General features: G+C 40.2%; 4 protein-coding genes across 6 annotated transcripts; all 4 read right to left on the bottom strand.

Moving 5' to 3' along the window:
- Positions 1-89: 89 nt before the first annotated feature.
- On the bottom strand, positions 90-5,051 carry LOC146970425 (E3 ubiquitin/ISG15 ligase TRIM25-like). Of its 2 annotated transcripts, none has more exons than XM_085803974.1 (7): positions 4,208-5,051; positions 3,154-3,240; positions 2,792-3,025; positions 1,748-1,904; positions 1,602-1,658; positions 1,461-1,520; positions 90-616 (listed from the first exon to the last, which is right to left on the bottom strand). In XM_085803974.1, the coding sequence occupies exons 1-7, from the start codon at positions 4,790-4,792 to the stop codon at positions 90-92; spliced, it is 1,707 nt and encodes a 568-aa protein (XP_085660100.1). In that variant the 5' UTR covers positions 4,793-5,051. The 2 variants fall into 2 exon arrangements, with proteins under 2 accessions (XP_085660100.1, XP_085660099.1); XM_085803973.1 differs by having other exon boundaries at positions 1,748-1,907.
- A 151-nt stretch (positions 5,052-5,202) lies between these two features.
- Positions 5,203-10,791, bottom strand: LOC146970426 (E3 ubiquitin/ISG15 ligase TRIM25-like). Its single transcript, XM_085803994.1, has 7 exons — positions 10,091-10,791; positions 8,488-8,583; positions 8,106-8,339; positions 7,814-7,973; positions 7,609-7,710; positions 6,918-7,016; positions 5,203-5,746 (listed from the first exon to the last, which is right to left on the bottom strand). The coding sequence occupies exons 1-7, from the start codon at positions 10,691-10,693 to the stop codon at positions 5,679-5,681; spliced, it is 1,362 nt and encodes a 453-aa protein (XP_085660120.1). The 5' UTR covers positions 10,694-10,791; the 3' UTR covers positions 5,203-5,678.
- A 1,003-nt stretch (positions 10,792-11,794) lies between these two features.
- Positions 11,795-16,426, bottom strand: LOC146970427 (protein THEM6-like). Of its 2 annotated transcripts, XM_085804553.1 has the most exons (3): positions 16,305-16,426; positions 13,713-14,217; positions 11,795-13,114 (listed from the first exon to the last, which is right to left on the bottom strand). In XM_085804553.1, the coding sequence occupies exons 2-3, from the start codon at positions 14,211-14,213 to the stop codon at positions 13,007-13,009; spliced, it is 609 nt and encodes a 202-aa protein (XP_085660679.1). In that variant the 5' UTR covers positions 14,214-14,217; positions 16,305-16,426; the 3' UTR covers positions 11,795-13,006. The 2 variants fall into 2 exon arrangements, with proteins under 2 accessions (XP_085660679.1, XP_085660678.1); XM_085804552.1 differs by lacking the exon at positions 16,305-16,426 and having other exon boundaries at positions 12,691-13,114; positions 13,713-14,234.
- Positions 16,427-17,126: 700 nt separating this feature from the next.
- On the bottom strand, positions 17,127-20,177 carry LOC146970428 (protein THEM6-like). Its single transcript, XM_085804519.1, has 3 exons — positions 20,036-20,177; positions 17,644-18,151; positions 17,127-17,558 (listed from the first exon to the last, which is right to left on the bottom strand). The coding sequence occupies exons 2-3, from the start codon at positions 18,145-18,147 to the stop codon at positions 17,451-17,453; spliced, it is 612 nt and encodes a 203-aa protein (XP_085660645.1). The 5' UTR covers positions 18,148-18,151; positions 20,036-20,177; the 3' UTR covers positions 17,127-17,450.
- Between the last annotated feature and the right edge of the window lie 473 nt (positions 20,178-20,650).

Below are 20,650 nucleotides of genomic sequence, written 5' to 3' on the forward strand. Positions count from 1 at the left end.
TGTCATTATTCTTCTCATTGAAATGGAAATATTTTGACCCCATACGTACAGGTTTTGTTGAACTTTCGCCTGCTGCTGCTTCTCTTGGTTTAAAGAGAGCAGAGCTTCAAGGTGGAACCTAATCCCACCCAAAACCCTGGGTGCACTGGCTGTGTGAATGTAGTCCTCACTTTATGAAGTAAAACCATGGTGTCGGCAACATTGTAGAAAGACAGAGTCCCACCCCTGAGGTCCAGATACACTCCTATCCTGCTGCAGCTGGGAGCGCTGATGCTCACACTCTCCTTATTGTGCTGGAAGGAGCAGGCGGAGTACGAGCAGTCCAGACTCCACGACTTGGAGTTGTGTCCCAGTTTGCTGTCGCTCCCTCCTCCAGTTCTGCTCATGTTTTTGTAGCAGACCCCAATGGAAACCCCTTTGTTTCCTGTCCACTCGACCTCCCAGTAACAGCGCCCGGCCATCCCAGCTCTGCACAGCACCTGGGCCCAGCTGGTGAAGCGATCCGGATGTTCTGGGAACGACTGCGGCTCTAGACGTGTGGTGACGGCTCTCCGACCATCAGAGAAGCATAAGTAAGGATTGGCCGTGTTTGGATCCAGGGATATGTCACTGTAATCTGAACAGAGGAGATGGCCAAACATCAATTATTGATCTCAACGACTATTTGCTATGAGGTTAACTACAAATATGTTCACCTTAAACATTCATCAATACCATGAGAAGGTAAAACATTTTCAAAAATCAGCCTTGTGCTCACAACAAATGACAGAGATGGAAGGATAAGAGGTCATAACTTGTTGAAAAAATATAGCTTTTTAAGTAGTGTGGGCTGTTAATTTTAAACTACTTAAATCTGGACACATTTAAATGCCACTGTTTCATTGAAATGTCGCCCACTAAATTCTTATAATTATTATAATTGGCGTCCAAATACATGTTAATTTAAGTACTTTGAGATCCTCCTTTCAGTCACAAATCAACAGGAAAATAATTACCAGAAAGACTATTAAAACATTCACAACAAATGTTAATCATATGTTTAAGTAGTGTGTGGATTGTTAATTTAAAACCACTTAACTCTGGACACAAATACCTTGGTTAAAAAGGTCAAAAGAAACATGGTGTGTAGTCTTATCCCTATACAGCTCTGAGTAGATTTTATCAGGCTGTTCTGTCCCAGATATATACAAGTGCAAAGTACGATTTCTATACAAATCTATCAAAATATACAAAAAAGAAATTATACTGTACATGTGATAAATAGCACCAGCCTTCCAAAGAGTTCACACTTGGATCTCTTTCATGAACTAGTTACCTTTTTGCACATTGCATTGTTGCACTTTGGTCACATTTCTCGTGTTAACACAAACTGAACATGTGAAAGAATCGGTTTGTGGTATAAATCTGTGACATGGTGTTAGTCTTGCTCTGTAATTTATGAAATGGTTGTATGCACTCACATTGTAGGAAATCGGCTCTCGTCTTTGGTTCTAAGTTATATGGCGTCTCGGCATCTTTAGCTGTTGGACATCAGAGTTTACACACATTAAACACAACAGATTCATTGTTAAACTTGTGGAACTCAAGAAAATCAAACATACCTTTGGTCTTTTCAGCGTCTCTCTTGCTTTGGTTGCTGGTTTCCTTCAGTGATAGGACTGCACATGCAGAGAAAATTATAATGTGTCATTTTCATGTCTAAAGATAGAATAATTATCGTCATAATAATCAGCAGAAAGAGACGCACCCTTTTCGGAGAGTTTGTTGAATTCTCTTTCGAGTGTTTCGTCCACACTGTCCTTCAGATCAACCAGGGATGCCCTCATGGTTTTGAACATCATATACTGAAGCGCATCAGTGCTGGGCATCTCCACAGGCTTTGAGGGGAAATGTAGGGACTTGCACTTCTGCAGTGACACAAGCAAATTAGTGGAGAACATTTGAATAGATGTGCAGCAACCCTGAAAACAAAACATGAATGACGTTCATGGTGTTCTAGATATCATAACGGGTTCTGTCAAGAATTGCAGGATATATTATATACTAATGTTTTTTTTACTTTATTCATCACTATTCACTATTTTATCTTACCCTTAAAAAGACACATTATGCAAAATAATAATAAAAGGTTCAAAAGAAAGGCCTTAACTGTTATTATTACCTTTGGGGGTTTGAGCTGTAAGATGATGTAACCATGAATAAAACTTTTAATTTTTAAAGAAACAACAGTGGAGAAGATGGAGGGTGACTGACTTCTGCTCTTTTCTCATACATTATGTCGGTCAGCTGAGTTGTTACAGACCTCACTAAAAGCATGAATAAGTGATTTGATAAATGTGTTTTATGGTAATAAATACTCACTCCTCAGCTGGTTCTCAAGAACAATAAGGTTTAAATTGTATAAGTATGAGCCCAGAAAAGAGTGTCAAAGGTCAAAAAGTTATTTGAATCACTCCTCCAACATACCAGGGATAATTAGTAAGTCATGCATGTAAGCATGTAATCGTTGTGTCTCTGAATATTCAAACTATGGCTGAACAAGCCACTGAAACTGAGCAGTGAATATTTAGTACCATAAAAAACATTTATGAAGTCACTTATTCATGCTTTTAGTTTAGTCTATGAGTAACCATTACGTAACAACTCAACTGACCATTATAGATCAAATATATATGAGAAAAGAGCAGGAGAGGTCAGTCACTCTCCATCTTCTCCATTATTGTTTCTCTAAAAAGTAACATTTACATCAAAGCCAACAGCCCAAAACTCCCTGTTGGCTTTAGTTCCTCACCTGGAGGAAGTGGATGTGCTCATCAGTGTGACAGAGCTTCTCCAGCTCAGCCTCCGTCCTCCTCAGTGCAGCCGTCTCCCTCTGCATCTTCTCCAGCTGCTCCTCAGCCTGACTGACGGCCGCTCTCTCCTGGACTCGGATCAGCTCCTTCACCTCCTCTCTCTGTTTCTCTATGGAGCGGATCAGCCTGGAGAAAATCCTCTCGCTCTCCTCCACCACTGCGTCCGTGGAGTGCTGTGTGGAGGATCAACTTTTCACGTCTTAGTTCTCCAGGAATCGTGCACACAGCCAACTTTTTGGTCCCACACACAGTGTCTGTCAACAACATAATCTGAAACTCCTGGATTAAAAAATACACTCACCTTGATGTACCTGATAATGTATCTAAGTTCCTTTTCCGTGTCCTTCAATTTGTGCGCAGACTTCAAAGAGGTTTCTTGGAGTTTTTTCTGAGAGAATACAAAAGATGAATATCACAAAGCGCAGTCCCTTAGGCTGCTCAGCTGAATTTTTCTTTCTTTTTTTCCCACGGTTGACTTTCAAGATGGAAAGTTTTGATTTTACAATCAAAAGGACTGAATTTCAGTGCAAAGCCTTTGGTCTATCGATCTACTCTTTTGACACACAAGATATGGCTGCAGGACCAGGGCACATTTTACACTCCCTGTGTTCAATATTTCAAACACTGAAGCCTTAACATCAGGCGAAAATAAAAAAGACCCTGTCTTCACCAGATGTAAGAAACAGAGCTCTATTGTGTCTCAATCTTTCATAAAACACGACCACACTGCTTTACAGTTTAAAGTTGAGTCTCAATTACGAGAAAAGAGACAGAAGTCATAGTCACATATTTTATGCACTTTTGTTAAAGATCCTGACATTCCATTGCAGAGGTGAGGCTATGCCGTCACATTGCACAAATCATTAGTCGTTAGTTACTGGAAGAGCAAAGGAAAGCTGCATTTTCTTGTAACAACAGAAAATAAATTTGTGGTTTTAATTTTTCGTCCGCTCATCTACAGTCAGCTATAATTAACTTTAAAAAGGCTTAATCCTAGTTGGATCATTAGGTTCATTTTGTCACACTTTATAACCATCACACATTGTTTTCATTGGCTGAGGAGCAGAAACCACATCTTTATAGATTAATTGATCCTGAGAGAAATACAGAAATACTATCTGACCTTTGACATGTTAAAATCGAAGGGATTCCCCTTTAAAATTGAAAACTTGCTTATAGTAAAGTCCTGTGTGAATGTTGGTATGCAAACCCACATAATGTATATTTTATATAATTATAAAGTACAAATAAAAAAGAAATATCTGTTCTTGGTGAGTCAAGCTGTTCATAAACATGTTTGAATTGGAATAAATATCTTAAAGGATCATTTAATGTTGAGAAATGTTCAAACATACCTGTTGTATTGCCCTCTCGTCCACCACCGAGACTACATCATGGCCCTTGTGTGTCTCTTTCACACATTGAGAGCACACACACTGCTGGTCAGTGCGACAGTACAGCCTCATTAACTTGTTGTGCTCTGGGCAGAGCTTCTCTCTCAGCTGATCCGAAGCTGGGATCAGTCTATGGCCCTTTCCATGACAGCGTTCCTCGTGGGCTCTCAGGTGAGCCACACAGTAAGACTCCACGCACACAAGACAGGATTTGACAGCTTTGCTCTTTCTCCCCGTACAGACACTGCATTTCACGTCCTCAGGTTTGTCCAGGTGCTGAGCTGCAGCTTGTAATTCGGTTCGCTGAAACTTTTCCACCACTTCGCCCAGAACTGTGTTTCTACTCAGCAGAGGCCTGGGATTAAACAGCTGCCTGCACTGAGGACAGCTGTACTGGCCTTTCTGCTTGGGTCGGTTCCAGTAATCTTCGATACAGTCCAAACAGTAGCTGTGACCGCAGGGGATGGTCACCGGGTCTCTCAAGACATCCAGGCAAACTGAACAACAAAACTGATCTTGTTCAATAGAGATAGTTGTTGCTGCCATTTCCCCACACGCTCCGACAGAAACTGGAAGGAACAAAGATGGGCGTAGCTCACAGGTGTGATAACAGCTACTCAGGTTTCGCCTGCTGCACCCTGGAGCCTCCAATCACAGCCTGCTGCACCAGGAAATAGGCCGACCCAGATGAAGCAAACTGAGAAAAAAACAACCTCGTATTGAAACACCTCTCCTACGTATGCAGTCAGTAAATTCACATCAGATTCACTGACCTGAGAGAGTCATTTCTCACGAAACATTTTACACAAGAAAGCTGCAGTGTTGTTGTGTGTGTACACTCAACCTGTTATCCCACTTCTGCTCCACACACCTCATGCCCCTATTTACACACAATACAATGAAACGTAAACCAGTCTCCATGCAAATAAAAACGCCACCTCTGAGAACATACAGTGTGTACAAGTGTGTTTGCTTTTTAATGTCCACATGTCATCAATCACGATATATTATTATTACACACGTATCAAGCAAAATGATTGTTAACTGAGGTTAAAAAAATGAAAAATGTTTATAAAAGCCTGGCTTAATCAAAACTAAAACTTTACTACAATTCAAGGCAGTTTCCTTGGAAATACTGAAGTAAGATACAGTGAGCTCAGTCCTGGTTTTTGCTGCTTAATACTTAAAAGTAAATGCATTGTCGTGGAGCGATGCTCAGTTGTGTTCCTCATCTCCTTTCCACCTGCACTATAATGCAAGACGCATGTATAGCTTATTGTTGAGAACCAAACTATTTTAATGAATGCCAAAGCTGATAATTCATGCGTATCACTACATACTGTACAGCATTTCTGAGAGGAAAAGGAGAAGTGAGCAGTCAAGTACGATGACATTCAGGTCGTGTAGGTGCATGTGAAATACTGGTATGAGTCTATTTCCTCCTTGGGTGAGCACGTCGCTGAAGGTGCCTCGATCTGGATCCTGTGGAGAGTTTGGTGCCTGGGCAGAGAGAGGAGGAATTATTGGTCTACAGGACATAAAACCATAAACCGTAAATTTGACTTTAAAGGATACCATCTACACTAAATCAGAAATCTAACTACATTCATTCATGTTGAGGTGTTTGTACTTTGCCTCACTATATTTTAGATAAAATCTAGACTCATACAGTTACTGGTTACTTTTACAGATGCGGATTATTACATGTAAAACGTATTAACAACCCATTTAATATGAGACCTTGTTACAGATGAATCACCTCAACAGGACATTAATTTAAATGTTGCTTTTAGTGACTATATTTTCCAGTAATTCATCAGTTCATTCAGTGTCCTCATTGGTACTGTTATTTTTGAAGACACTCATGTCTAAAAGTAATTTTAAAACTAATACTCTTTTATCATCAGAACAGACAGCCTGTATCATTATATTTACCCCTAAACAGCCAGGGGGGCACATCCTGATAGCTAAGAACTAACTGTCTGATATTATCACCCTGGTTTGGTACTAAAGTGAAACTATGAATCAGGAACTTAAATGCAAAACAGTACTTTATACAGTGGTGTGATATTGCTGTTTTGTTATTGTCGCTTTTCTGCTGTTTTGCTAACCGTCCTCTTGGCCATGTGCATTTGTTTACAATGAAGCCGGCGAGAAAGCAATCAATAGAGTAGTACATAGCGTTATATATCAAATAAGTTTAACATGTTACGATGTGTACATCTGTGTAGTCTTATCTGTCATAAACAAGAGATTATGGGTTACGGGGCGCGTTGGTTTCATGCTGCGCAGAGACGAGAGCTGGGACACCGGGGAGGCGGCACTAATCTTGCAAAGTTGGTTTTCAACTGAGAGACACTAGGTGGAAGGCAGAGCGCCTCAATTCTCCCTCGTAACACATTACATGTAATTTATAATTTATTAAACCATCACTATTACTCCAAAGCTGTTTCATTAAGGTAAAAATGTTAAGATAAAAAATCCTGCATAGTTCCTCTTTAATGCAGTAAAATATCTCAGTACTTCTCCATCTACCAGATGAATCTTGTACAGTAGATTGTGAATTTGTTTAACTCTCTCCATCACTAAATTTGTATCACTTGCGTAAAATGAACTCTACACTGTTCTTTACTGGGAAACACATTGTGTTGCTGATAATGTCTATATTTACCAAATGGTGAGAAGGCAAACGTGGGCAGAGCAGTTCCATGAGTGAGGAAAGGGTTGAGAGGACTCACAGGACTTTGGTCTAGACCAGGTGGGGGGATCACTGCAAGCAAAGAAACAACAAACACTGTTAGTACAGAGTCTCAGCTGTCCAATGTGTCATCCATCCACCGCTGCAGATTCAGCAACCTCCACTATAAACAACCGAGATGAGTAAGGTGTTTGTGCTGCATGATAATGTGGTCAGGGTTCTGCAGAGTTCACAAAGTGCAGATCTTGATCTACTGTAGGGCACAAATCTATACCGGTCAGAGCGTTAAATGTATCAATAAAACAAATATAAATGATAAGGTCTAGGATTATTTACACAGCACATGAATCATTAAATAGATGCAGGATGAGCAGCAGAAAATGGATCGGTGGATTAACCAAGGAAAACAATATTAATTCAAGGTCTATATATGCGCTTTACTCGGGATCAGAGATCTGGAACAAGGGTAGTGAGGATTTTCCAGCTTTTTTCTGATAAAGTCACAAACGAAGCAATATTTTCAAATAATGTTACAGCCTAAAACAGGCTCCAAAGATTATATAAGTCTTTTGTAAATGAAATGTGACATTATTTATCTACCAAAAAAGCCTTAGCAAAAAAAAAAAAAAGGCTGCACAAGTACTAAGAGTTGGGTTGGACTAACCTGCTGTTTCATCCATTTGTGTAGATGACCCAGCATCACCAGACTCTATAGTGTCGACTTGTTCGGTGGCATTTGAAGAACCTACAATCACTATGTTTCTCACTACAAATCAAAGACAGAAACAAAATCACGTTAACAGAGATGACAGAAAGAATCATTAATACCAGATTAAAACAGCACTCTGTAACGACCACTGGTGTCTTACCTTTCTCATAAATGTTGACAAATCCTCCTTGGCAGACCTCCTGCAACAGTACTTTAAAATCTGACACAGCTGTCATCACAGGACCAAAGGTGAGGCCGGGGTCAGTGGTGACTGAAGGCAAAGCTGACAGCACAGGTGGAGCATGGAGAGACTGGCAACTCTGGATTCACAAACACAGAGACCAAGAATGAGTGAAGTTTGATGTGTGTATCTAACCACTCAGATTCTGTCCTGAAAGTCTGAAAAAAAAAAAACAACAGAAAGAAAAACATATAAACTTGAGTGGCATTACCTTAAGGAAATTGATGTGGTCATCTGTATGGGAAAGTTTGTCCAGTTCAGCCTCGTTCTTCTTCAGCTCTGTGATCTCCTTCTGGATCTTGTCCAGCAGCTGCTCGGCCTGACTGACGGCCGTCTTCTCCTGCGCTTTGATCAGCTCTCTCACCTCAAACCGCTTCAGCTCAATCGACCGAATCAGTTCGGTGAAGACGCAGTCGCTTTCTTCAGATGCCGCCCGAGCCGAGCGCTAGAGGGAGGCACGAAGGAAACAGTCAAAGATGATGGAAGAAGTTTTACTGTCAACTTATGAAGTGGTTAGAACAACATGGAAGGAGTGGGAATCGAATCATCTGTATTGGTCTGTTAAAATCATTCATATGAGTGTTAGCACTTACAGTGAGAGAGAAAATGGCCTGTCTCAGCTCCTGTGCCTCCTTCTCTCTGAGCTGAATTCTCAGCTGAGAGCTCTGCTTCATGTCACTGAGCTGCCTCTGAGGAAATACAAAGTGAAAATGAGAAAAGTCACATACAGTTCAAAGAAAGAGTGGTATCTTATTGATTACATCAGGGTTTGCATACACAACAAGCCAACTTTTTGTGTTATTTTGTTAACATTTCAATGCAGTTGTGTCTGTGTGTTGTTATTTATGAAGTTCCTTATTTATAACATGTTCCTAAATGTGCTGAGGCTGAAGTTTGGTTTTGATGGTCTCAGCTGATTCCAAGTTGTTGCAGCACTTTAAGTTGCACAACAGGTTGTAGACATCATGGTAGCCTCCTTTCCTGACAACATTATTAGGCTAATTCAAAAGTCATTGTATGTCTGACACTTGACAAACCTGAACTTGATGATGATTTTAATGAAACATTTATGCTAGAGAAGAAACTACAATGTCCTTGTTTGGTTCCATCCACATACTCCTCAAACACATAGGCCTACTGGGGTAACATTTCTTTGAGGAAAAAGGACAGGGGGTTTATTGCTTCCCCTCAATCTAGGAAAGGAAACATTAGACCAGGTGAAGATGTCAAATTAATGGTTCACACCCAGTACACTAATAGTCAAACCAGCTCTAAAGAACAGAGATGATTTCATTTCAGTTTCAGATTGATTAAACCTTTAAATATGGGGCCCTCTGGTGGCCTACTGGTTAAAGCACCAAAGACAAAACAAAAAGACCTTTCTTTGTGTCTCTCACTCCCTTTTCGTCTCCCCCTTGATTTAATCATCCCTATTAGTATGTATCATGTAGGTAAGTTGGGTCAATGTGCCCTGTTTCAATCAAATGTGTAGTGAAAGGTAGTTCCTTGAGTTCATTAAGTGAATAGTCAAACAGTGACCCAGTGATAAACTGATGAGCAAAGTAGAAAAACGTCTTCATAATTTGAAAACCAGGAAGTTGTTTCTTTGATTGGACAAAAGGCTGGACTTTGAACTATCAGTCCGCTTCATGGTGGTCTATTAACGGTTGTTGTCTTTATGAGATTGTGGCAAAGTTTGCAAAGATTAGTTTACTTCCAGGAACAACATTTTAAAATAAATTATATTTGCCCGTCAGAATAGGATGACGAAAAAGGTATAAGCAGATACCTCAGCACACATTTGAGGGACAAGAAGTAGCCTGTAGCTAGCTACAGTGCAGATAAAGAAGAATGTTCGTGTTGCATAGCAACAGTCTATTATTGACAGTCCAGAGGCGGAACGTGGACAAGTCGAAAATACACAAACAATCACAACCAGATGTTTCTCATTGCTGTTGATTATGTGGCACGTGTATAACTGTTGTATAAAAGTAATATTACATAAAAGGGTATGGTGGTGTACTAATTACACCTAATAAACCCCTCAGTGTGTGGCAGCAGCAGCAGCAGTTTTTCCTCTAAACTAGTGAATAACAGTGAAGTTGAAGGGCTGGGCGAAACAAACATGTAACCTATCTTTTTTAACTCGGAGCACAGTGGTCCCTAACCTGGAGCCCTGATGATAATTATGGTTACCTGCTTCTGCTGTATCTCCGCCTCGGCCAGCACCGTGTCGTGCCCTTTATGCTGGTCCGTCAGACACAGGTAGCAGATGCACTGTTTGTCGGTGCGGCAGTACACCTCCAGCAGCTTGTCGTGTCGGGGACAGATCGTTTCGTGGAGCTTCTTGTTGGCCGACACCAGCTTGTGTTTCTTGAAAGCGGCGGACTCGTAATGAGGCCGGACGTGGACGTCGCAGTAGGAGGCCAAACACACCAGACAGGACTTGACAGCCTTGTTTTTCCTCCCGGTACAGACGTCGCACTCCACGTCGTCCGCCTCGGCGAAGCTGTGGGTGTTTGCGGACACCGCGGTGGCCTCTTGGATCCCGGTCTTCTTGAATTTCTCCACCACGTCGGCCAGCATCGTGTTTCTGGCCAGCGGCGGCCTCGGGCTGAAGTTGTGTCGGCACTGCGGGCAGACGAAGACGCCCAGGTAGTCGTCTTGGTCCCAGTAGTCCTGGATACACACGCAGCAGTAGCTGTGTCCGCAGGGGATGGTCACCGGGTCCCGCAGCACATCCAGGCAGATCGGGCAGTTGAACTGGTCCTTGTCCAGGACTACTCCGGCCTGAGCCATCGTCCAGAACGCTGATGTACAAACAGAAAATGAGCGAAAACACAGGAATATGTGTGACAGCAGCTGCTGCTTTGTTTACAGGAAGTGTGAACAGGGGGGCGGTACCGGAACCGGAAGTAGGGGGTTTTAATCTTTAAAGGGCACGATTTTCAAAATAAAATATCTTTAATGTAATTTTTTAAAATTTAATTCTAATAACATTTTTTTTTACACGTTTATTTATTCTGGTGTCGTCTTTTTGTGTTTGAAGTATTCCATTATATAATCCAGCAGTGGCACCTTGCCTCTGGCGATTGAAGTAGGCAGGTATAAGGGGGTCCCTGAAGAGCAGGGTGTGTGGTTTTGTGACCTGGATATTGTGAAGGATGAATTTCACTTTCTGTTTCAGTGCTCTCTGTATAATGAACTGAGGAAATCCATGTTTGAAAAAGTTCAGGTGAAGAACCCCGCCTTATTTTGGATGTCAGAGTGTGATATGTTGAGTTGGTTTTTCAAGGAGGAGATCTATGTTTTAGCCAGATTTATTGAAAAAGCATGGGCTCTGAGACAGAAACCATTATATCATACAGAAGACTACTTAATATTATTGTTTTGGTTATTTTGATAAACTGCCTGTTCACGCAGAAATTTGTGTTGAATGAGTATCAACACATATTTATGAGTAGACTTGTTAGCAATCTTTGAATGTATGTATTTATATTCCCATGTGGGCTGGGCTGAGTAATGTGCATAACACCCAAATAAACAAATCAATCACATATGTTATTTGTACGCAGTAGTGGACATAGTAATTTTACTTTTACAAGTAAAAGTAATAATATTACAATGTAAGGAGATACGCCATTGCAAATATGATTTCGATTATTAAAAGTATAAATCTTTGTACAAAGGGACTGATACACTGTAGTTAAATACATTATTCTGTGTGTATCAGTGTGTAAGCAGCAGATGTATAACAATTAGATGTAATTAAATGAGCAGAATGGGATATCTTTGTCAAAACAACTTGTGGCAGATGAATAATCAGTATAGCATTTCACTAACCATAGTACATCAGTTAAGTTATTATTGCACAACAAGTATTTAGAATGTGAGCCTGAACATAGTTCCCAATGCATTTTTTATTCAAAAATGCCATTAAATAATAAATCAACACATTAAATGAAGTCTGGTTCAGTAGGTGGAAAATAAAAAGGACAACATATTTTCAAACTTAAAGGAATTAAATAGGTATTTGTGCATTAACAACATAAATAACAGGTTAGACATACAGTACACCTTTAAAAATAAGTTTCCTCTTCATACAGAACAAATACATTACTTTGGTCAAAAACTAAAGCTTTGATGCATTTAAAGAAAGGTCCCACATTAAAAAGGCTGTCTCAATAAAAACCAAATATCATCCAAACATTCAGTGTTTATCGTTTGCTGCAAGTTTTCGAAAAGTTGCCAGCAACCTTGTACAGAATAAACCATCGCTAATCATGTCTTTAATATCGGATTTGAACACTTTCTCGCTAAACCAAATGCAACTCCAATTAAGAGGCCCAACCTTTAAATGTACATGTTATACATTTGGTAAAACAACAATACTGTACTGATAAAAAGGTCCCTCAAATCAAATATTTCCTCTCAGACTAACAAGAGTTCAGGTTATTCACCCATTTGGGTTAACTTGTGCAAAACGTTGATGGGAAGATTAAAACTAATTATTGTCATTCCATGTTTACGATGTCCATTCAAGCATTTCATCACAATTTCTTTTCTTTTCTTCAAAAAGTTATAATTCCCTGAAATTATAACTGTAAACTACGACTAATCAAGAGAAACAGGCACAAAAAATTATTCTGGTTGTTTCAAAACATGCATTGATGTCAGTGGAAGAGTAACTTTTGCTCTACATGCTTATTTGAAGTTAGAGGATTTTGCTAAATGAGAATGAGGACGTCTAAAGCCAGTCTATTCACAGTCCACTACTGAAAAAGCTGCAAGGATAAAGCTACGTTTTTTGTTTAACTTTCGCCCAAGAGAACAACTTTCATAATGATCTCAGTGCATAAGTGCGTTTAAAACAAGGAACACCTTATAGTTCAAGTTTTCAGCTGTTCTAAGTCCAGGACTTGACTTCACATGATACAAAAATACACAGCAGGTAGGATTGACCCAAAACATAAGTGAAATTGTGTATGTCAACTAAAACTCTCTACAATGTTGTAACTGTTTGTGTGCATGTATATATATATGGATGTATATTGTATATGTGCGTGCAATGCAAATGATATGTGTCTACACTCATGGGGTCATGGTGCGGCTTCACTTGTTCTTCTCTTCCAATCCGCTCTCTGCTCTCAGAGCCTGGCTGCTGGCTGAAATGAAGCTGATCCAGTGTTTGAGGTCCTCAGGAAACTCCGGGCACGCAATCTGAACACACAAACACACAATTTAGAAGAATGTTGCAGTACAGTAAAAAAAAAACACAGTCTTGAAAGTTTCAGTCTTCTTTTAGAGAAAAAGTTCAGAACAGCACATTTAGAAATAAAAAAAATGTTGTGGTTCTGAACTGTTAATCAGAAACAGAAGTTCCAAAATCAACAAGATGAGTTGATAAATCTATCTAAAAAAAACAAAAACAGAAAACAATCACCAACAATTTTCATTCTCATTCACATCAGTTATTACTTCACACAATTTTTTGAACAAAAATGCCGAATATTTTCTTTTTCCAGCCTCTAAACTCTGCGATTCATTGTGTTTGTTCATTCAACAGTAAACTAAACATTTAAAAAAAAAAACTTTTTCAGTACTGTTTTAAGGAAAACCCACATTTAGATACCATCACATCTGGCTTATGAACACTGCAAAAGATATTTTTTGTCTTTTATATTTAAGTTATAACAAGTAATCATTCATTTTAAACGATTAAACAAATAATCAGTGGATTCATCAGTGAGGACAATAACTGTAATTTGCAGTGCTTTGACAGTTATATCAATACTTAACATCTCCTTCTATCACTGACCTTCCTTTTGCAGACAAATTCGATAATGCTCTCCGGGCTGCAGCGCACCACATTTTGCCTGCAGAGCATGATCGCAGATACGAATCCATCTTTCTTGGATACAAACCGCTGCTCCAAGTAAAAGGCCTTCTCGTCCCATCCCACTACTTTGGTCCGAATCTCAAAAGCCTCGCGGAAGGCCAAGGACCGCCGGTACCGGATGGTGGAAGCCCCTACCACCATTTTGGCCCCCAGTTTGCGCGAGGCCATGAACAGCCCGTTCCGCATGTAATGGTGGAAACGGGCAAAGTCACACTCCCGCAGGTATCGAGAGTTGTTCATGTGGCCCATGTAGTCCAAATCATGGGGCAGGACCATGCCATCGATGCTTTGCTCAGCTAGAATGTCCCATATTCTGGGCTGGAACCACGCCTCGACAAACACCTGGGCCCCCCGTAGGAAGTACCATACATCCAGACTGCAGAAGAGCAGGAGGAGGGCTCCCAACACCAGCAGCAACATCTCTCTGGAACAACAGCACATATATTATGGTTAAATCAGCACTTACATTGCAGACACCATTCATATGTGACTGTGAATGTCTGAGCTTTCCTTTAACATCTACCTGCTCGCACTATGAAAAACAATAAGATATAGGCTATACTGTAACTATACAGATGACGCATATTTAATATCACGAGAATAAGGTGCAATACAATGACTGACTATCTATCTTATTTTACCCATGTTATATGCCTTTTAGATTATTTTATCAGTTTTTATATGTGTAATTTTATGTTTACGTAAGATGTTGTGTCTTTATTTCTGGTACTTTTATTTATTATCCTGTACAGCACTTTGGTCCACTGTGGATGTTTTAAAGTGCTCAACAAATAAAGTTGGATTGGATTGGATTGGACTATGTGCACTGAACAAATCATGAGTTGATTTGTTATCCTTCATTGAGAATTTCATAAAGGTCAATCTTCAGTCTCTACCAGTGGACCTACATGTTTATGGTAACATCCGCAATGGACAATTAAATGTTAACATCCACATTAGACAATTACACAATCAGCATTCAGAATATATCAGAGATTAAAGGACTTGTGCCTCAGCTGGATTTAGAAAAATATGCTTTTTCCACATGTGTTTATATTTAGTCAGCCCGATTTCTGTAATGATGACTTTACAGGTTTCTCCACACACACAAAGCTGCTGCTGACTCAAAATGCTGCTGCTAGAGCCCTCACGAAGATCAAGACGGCTGATCACATCAGTCCAGTTCTCAGATCTTTGCACTAGTTCACTTCAGCTGGACTGAATGGTTTGAGGCCAAAATACAATTCGGATCTGCTACTCCATTGTAAACTGTCCAGACCACTCAGATGATTGTGGACAGGTCTGATCACTCCCCAACTGTCAAAACTAAAGAAGCAGAATTCTGTTTTTTTCTTATTCACCATATGTGGAGCAAACTTCACGAAACTGCTAAAACTCCTAGTTCTTTTCAATCGACCTGCCTTAATTAGATTAAATTTGAAACAATGTATTGATACCTTGCTGCTACTGCACAGTATTTTTTTTTTCAATCTTGTCTTTTTATGTTGCTATATTTCTTTGATATCTAAATTATTGCCAGATTATGAACAGTGAGCCCTGGATACAGACATGTACTGTAGGAAGACTCCCTGTAGTCCCACACTGGACAACCCAGAATGAAATACATAAAAACAGCAAACAGTGCAGGCATATTGTTTGTAGTTGTGTCACGTATTACTGTGTTTATTTTTTCCATATCTTCATTAGTTGCAGTTTTGCATTTCTGGATGGATACATATTAATTACCTCTTGGTTATTTCACATCTCTTTTAGGTAATTTTGTGTATCTTTGTAGTCCACACACTCTTTGGGTTGTTTAGCTCCTGTAAAGTCAGTTAGCATCTTTCTAGAAGTGTTTTGCATTGCTCTATGGGCATTTGCATCTCTTGGTGGCTGTGTTGTGTCTCCAGAAACAGAGGCTCTAGTTGTTGTGGGCCTGTCTAACCTCTCCAGTCCTGGGGTCTGTGCCCAGTAGGCCCATTCAGTAATTTGGCCATAGTCTTAAAACACTTCGTTTCATATGTAAAGATATTTGCATAGCCTTGTTGATGTCTATATCAACTTTGCCTTGGCTGTTTTTTTTTAACCTGCTCGCTCCATTAGAGCAGGCAGTGTTGTCTAAATCCATGACAACAATCAGTATTAAATATCAACCTAAATGCACACTTGTCCTCATCAATGACTGTGCAAATGTGTAGAAAAACAACCGGTCAGTGCTTTTTCACCCCTTTGCATAATATTACAGCTTAATATACGCCAGCAGCACACTCCTATAATCACCCACTTCAACCTTGAGAGGACTATGAAGCTAACGCTGCTCCTCTCAACCTGCTGTCACAGCCAAATCTGTTAGCTTTAGCTGCTAGCTGCCAGGAGCTGGTGGCCTTGGCAGAGCAGAGACCGCCGGTCTTAACGGGAAAAGTCGCTATGTTCTCAAGTTTCGTCAAAGTCGAGACTGCGGCGTCAATCGATCGGAAGCTGAGGTGCCTTTTAAAGACGGTTAAAACTTACCGTGCTCCCTGGACTCAGAGCTACCATGAGATGCGATGCAACTTGAAGAAACCGGTAGAATGAATGAGCAGGACTTCCGGGTGGTCCGTGACGACAAGTCATTTCAGTGGTTCGCCTTGTCGGCATGGTTACACGGTTATGTTTTCATGCTGAATGATTGACATCAACACTACACACAAGTTAACGCGTTAAATTGAACACAAGTGTCATTAAAATATTTAGTATACAAAGCAAAAGTCATGAAGCCCTAAACATGACTCAAAAGAGGATTTTAATGCCGCATGTTAAACGTTATTCGTTCCAATCCACTGTTATGTTTATTTATGAATAAACATGAATCAACCTGACCCCCAAACCCAGCAGACTCAACCTGACACACACACATATTGCATTTCTGGTTGCATTATATATATTATGTTATATTATATCATATATATATTTATAAATATATATTTCTCTTATTTATTTTACTTATATGGCCAGTCTAGGAGCAACCAGGAAACATTTCACTGCACGTTACTCTGTGACTTGTAGCCTATGTGACAAATAAAGTCATCTTGTAATCTTGAATAGAGGTATGATATTTATTTGTACGTCTTTTAATTAAATATTTGATATTTACTTACTTCTGTATGACCTGTTTGTTTCATCTGTGTCTAAGATGATAATAATGACAGGCAACTTCAACTTCCCTCCATCCATCCATTGTCTACACACCATCTATCCGTGCAGGATCCCATCTTACCTCACACTCAAAGTGTGTAGGTTGTCTGCTTGTATGTGCAGGTGAATCTATATTGAAGGCATATAAAAGCATCAACATGAGGTCAAAATGTATTTATTTTAGTACCTTTTGGTAGCCTACATGAACATACACTTTATACAATCACAATTCTTATTTATTAGTGTATTAGTAGGGAGTATTCATGGCCGTTAGCGGCCTCCCAGGACAATGAGGTAAGCTGTTTTTTTCAGGTGTTTGACATAAGTATTGCAGTCTTAGTCAGACTTGAGAATAAAGAAGGCACAGGTGTGTTCAGGTCAGCTAACAGAACAACGAATATCTTTCCCAGAAGACTTTGAATCCTGGGCTGGTGTATTAGCAGGCTCACAAATAACCACTTTAATAACTGTCCATTCAATCCCTTATTTGTTCTTGTCGTCTAGTCCACTCTCTGCCCTGAGGGCCTGGCTGCTGGCAGAGATGAAGTTGACCCAGTGCTGAAGGTCCTCTGGGAACTCCGGGCACTCAACCTGCAAGAGGCAAAGCTTTAGTGTCAACGTTCTTCAAAAGATTTAGTAAACTTGTTTGCATTTGGACCGAAACTTTCTTTCCTACCTTCCTTTTACACAGGTGCTGCATGATCTTGTCCGGGCTCGTGCGGATGACACTCTGCTTGCAGTACATGACGGCACACACCAACCCGTCTTTTGTCGACACAAATCTCTGCTCCAAGAAAAAGGCTTTGTCATCCCAAGTGACGATCCGACTCCTCAGCTCATACCCCTCGCCTATACACAGAGCTCTTCGGTAACGAATGGTGGTGGCCCCCACCACCACTGAAGCTCCGAGGGCTCGCACGGCCTTGAAGACCCCGTTACGTGTGTAGAGAGAGAAGCGGGCGAAGTCACACTCCCGGAGGTAGCGAGCATTGTTCATGTGGCACATGTCAATGTCATGGGAAGTGACCCGGCCTGTCAGGACCTGCTCCCCTGTGATGTCAAACACTGGAGGCTGGAACCAGGCCCGGATGACCACCACCGCTACCCGCAGGAAGTACCACACATCCAAAGTGCAGAAGAGGGCCAGCAAGGCGGCGAGCACCCACAGCACCCACCACATCGCTCTAAGGAAATAACACAGGCAGAGGAAGTAGTGGTGTTAGTGCAATGCAACACAATCCAACATTATGACACATCCAAAAACATAAAAAAGAAAAACGATAGATCACATTTAGGAATATATTATCCATTATTGTGTTCATTTTTCATACATAATCCAATAGGGGAGAGTGGGGTAAGTTGAGCCACTTTTTGTATTCAGGATCACTACATCAAGACAATTATAGTTTTGTTCCTAACTAACACATCTGCATATTCAGGATGTTTTACATCCCTACAAATTAACAGAATGAGTGTAAACATAACTGTTTTAAAAATATAGCATGTTCAAAAAAAGTGGTCTTGTGACTCAACTTACCCATAGGAGTGGGGTAAATTGATCAACCCCCCCTTCTTTCCTTCCATCCATCTCTTACCTCCCCCTTTACTTAATATTTCATCTGTCCAGGTTACAGGTGAACACAAACTGCAGGGACTTCCTGCTGAGCCACCAACTCACTGAGATTTGGGGAGTTTTGCAATTACGTGGCATCTTGGGAAGAATCCCAGATATTTTTCTTTGAAAGTAAAGTTTGGCACACTATAAACAACTTTTCCTGTTTATAGGAACATTCTTACTGTAATCACAAACATACAGAATCTTGATTTAATCATTTGGACATTTAGAGCCAAAATATATTCACTAAGTGTATAGGATAGGTGGCTCAATTTACCCCTGGCCAAATGGATCAACTTATCCCACAGCTACCTTGGCTTGGGTTTATTACTCCCAAAGCTAAAATTGTGCACTTTCATGCTAAGTTTACTACCTCATGTTGTAGCTCATAGATACCACAACCCGTGTATAAAACAAATTTACAATAATCTCTTTTGGTCTAAACACAATTCTCATAAAACTTATGATCGACAAAATTCACTTGCGAGAGTGAAAAATAATTTTTGGGTCATAAATGTTAAACCAATTTAACCTTCACAGACTCCATGAAATGATGCCTGCCTCCCTAATATTTGGTCCCGTGCTAATTTTTTCCTATAGTTTCCTAGAAACAAGGGGTGGGTCAACTTACCCACTGGCTCCCACTCTCCCCTACACCATAACATTTGATAGAAACCACAGTGTCCTGCTTCTGAAAATTAACAATAAACTAGCATAATTCAATAATATACTGTACATTATATCATTTATATAGTCCTCTATTAATACTAATTTGCGGCAATTAATCATAATAATGCTGCATGTTTTCAGTTCATCAGCTTCATGTGAGTTACTTTAATTGATTTGTAGCATAAATTAAAATTTCTGAATGGCTGGTTATGTTATCTTGGCTGTGATCACTTGAAACAGCAGAGTGGGGGTATCTGGCACAACTACACCAACTCACAAGGTGCAGGGAGAACTGAGGAAACTTGTAAAAGAAAAACAAAAGCTCCAGCAACACTTTAGGATCAGGATGAGATGAAGGCTATAAAAATAAACAAAAAAAACAAACTGTTTCTGTGAAATGTAAAGAATGGTATTTCTTTCCTCACGGGGAGTTTGAGCTACAGACCCAGTGTGCAGTGATTTCACCAAACATGAATGTGTGAACAGGTTTTGCAGGACAGACAGGAACTGGCTGAATCCCTCAGCATGAAACTGCCCTTCTTCACTGCACATGGTTACTAAAGAGTCAACTAATGCTGTGCAAAAAGCAGCGTCATTCACAACACTTCACAAGTCCTGTCATAGTATTTAGTGATTTCAAATTTCCAAGTTAGCTATCAGGTTTGACGTTTAACTACTTGTTGAAGTGGCACCGAGTAGTTTTCAGTCGTCACTTCACGGCGAACATAACAACCTGGACAAAGGTAAAAAAGTTACTACTTCTGATAAATCCAGAAACACACACCTGCTGTCTGAATCCTCCTGTTTCCACTCAAATGTGCAGAGTCAACAGAGCTCCCTCCATGTATGTACCACTCTGAGCGTGTGTGGTGTAAAACCAAAACCCACAACTCAGTACGTCCAAAACACTTCCGGCGACAGCTGCCAAAATAAAAGTATTGGTGAGCTTTTTCGACGTCTAATCAATATGAAAAACGTACAAACATGCAACGGTACGACTAATATCAATAACGAGTTAGTTTTATCTTAAAAACTGCACTGTAACGCCACGGGCAGATCAATTCTCAATATTTATTTAGATTTCAACGACATTTAATTTGAAGGCGGGAGATTTACTTCCTGTAATGCGAACATGACGTAAGGCGAAATGAACAGCGAGGATTGGCTGTCCAGTTACCCATCATAAACTACTGATAAAGTCATACACATATTGGCATCGAGTCGGCCTCGATTCTTTACCTATTGTCTTGGCCCCGAAATAATAATAGTAAAAACACACTTATATGAGTTTCTCACCTAAGATTACTATATAAACTGTATATTTCAGGCAGCAGTGGTGCCCACCTCCCAGTCACAGCTCAGTCTTGCAGTAAATACAATTTAACTTCGCTTGTTTAGG

This window comes from Trachurus japonicus, chromosome 17 (genome assembly GCF_045865225.1).
Source record: "Trachurus japonicus isolate A0001 chromosome 17, Traja_1.0".
Classification (NCBI taxonomy): domain Eukaryota; kingdom Metazoa; phylum Chordata; class Actinopteri; order Carangiformes; family Carangidae; genus Trachurus; species Trachurus japonicus.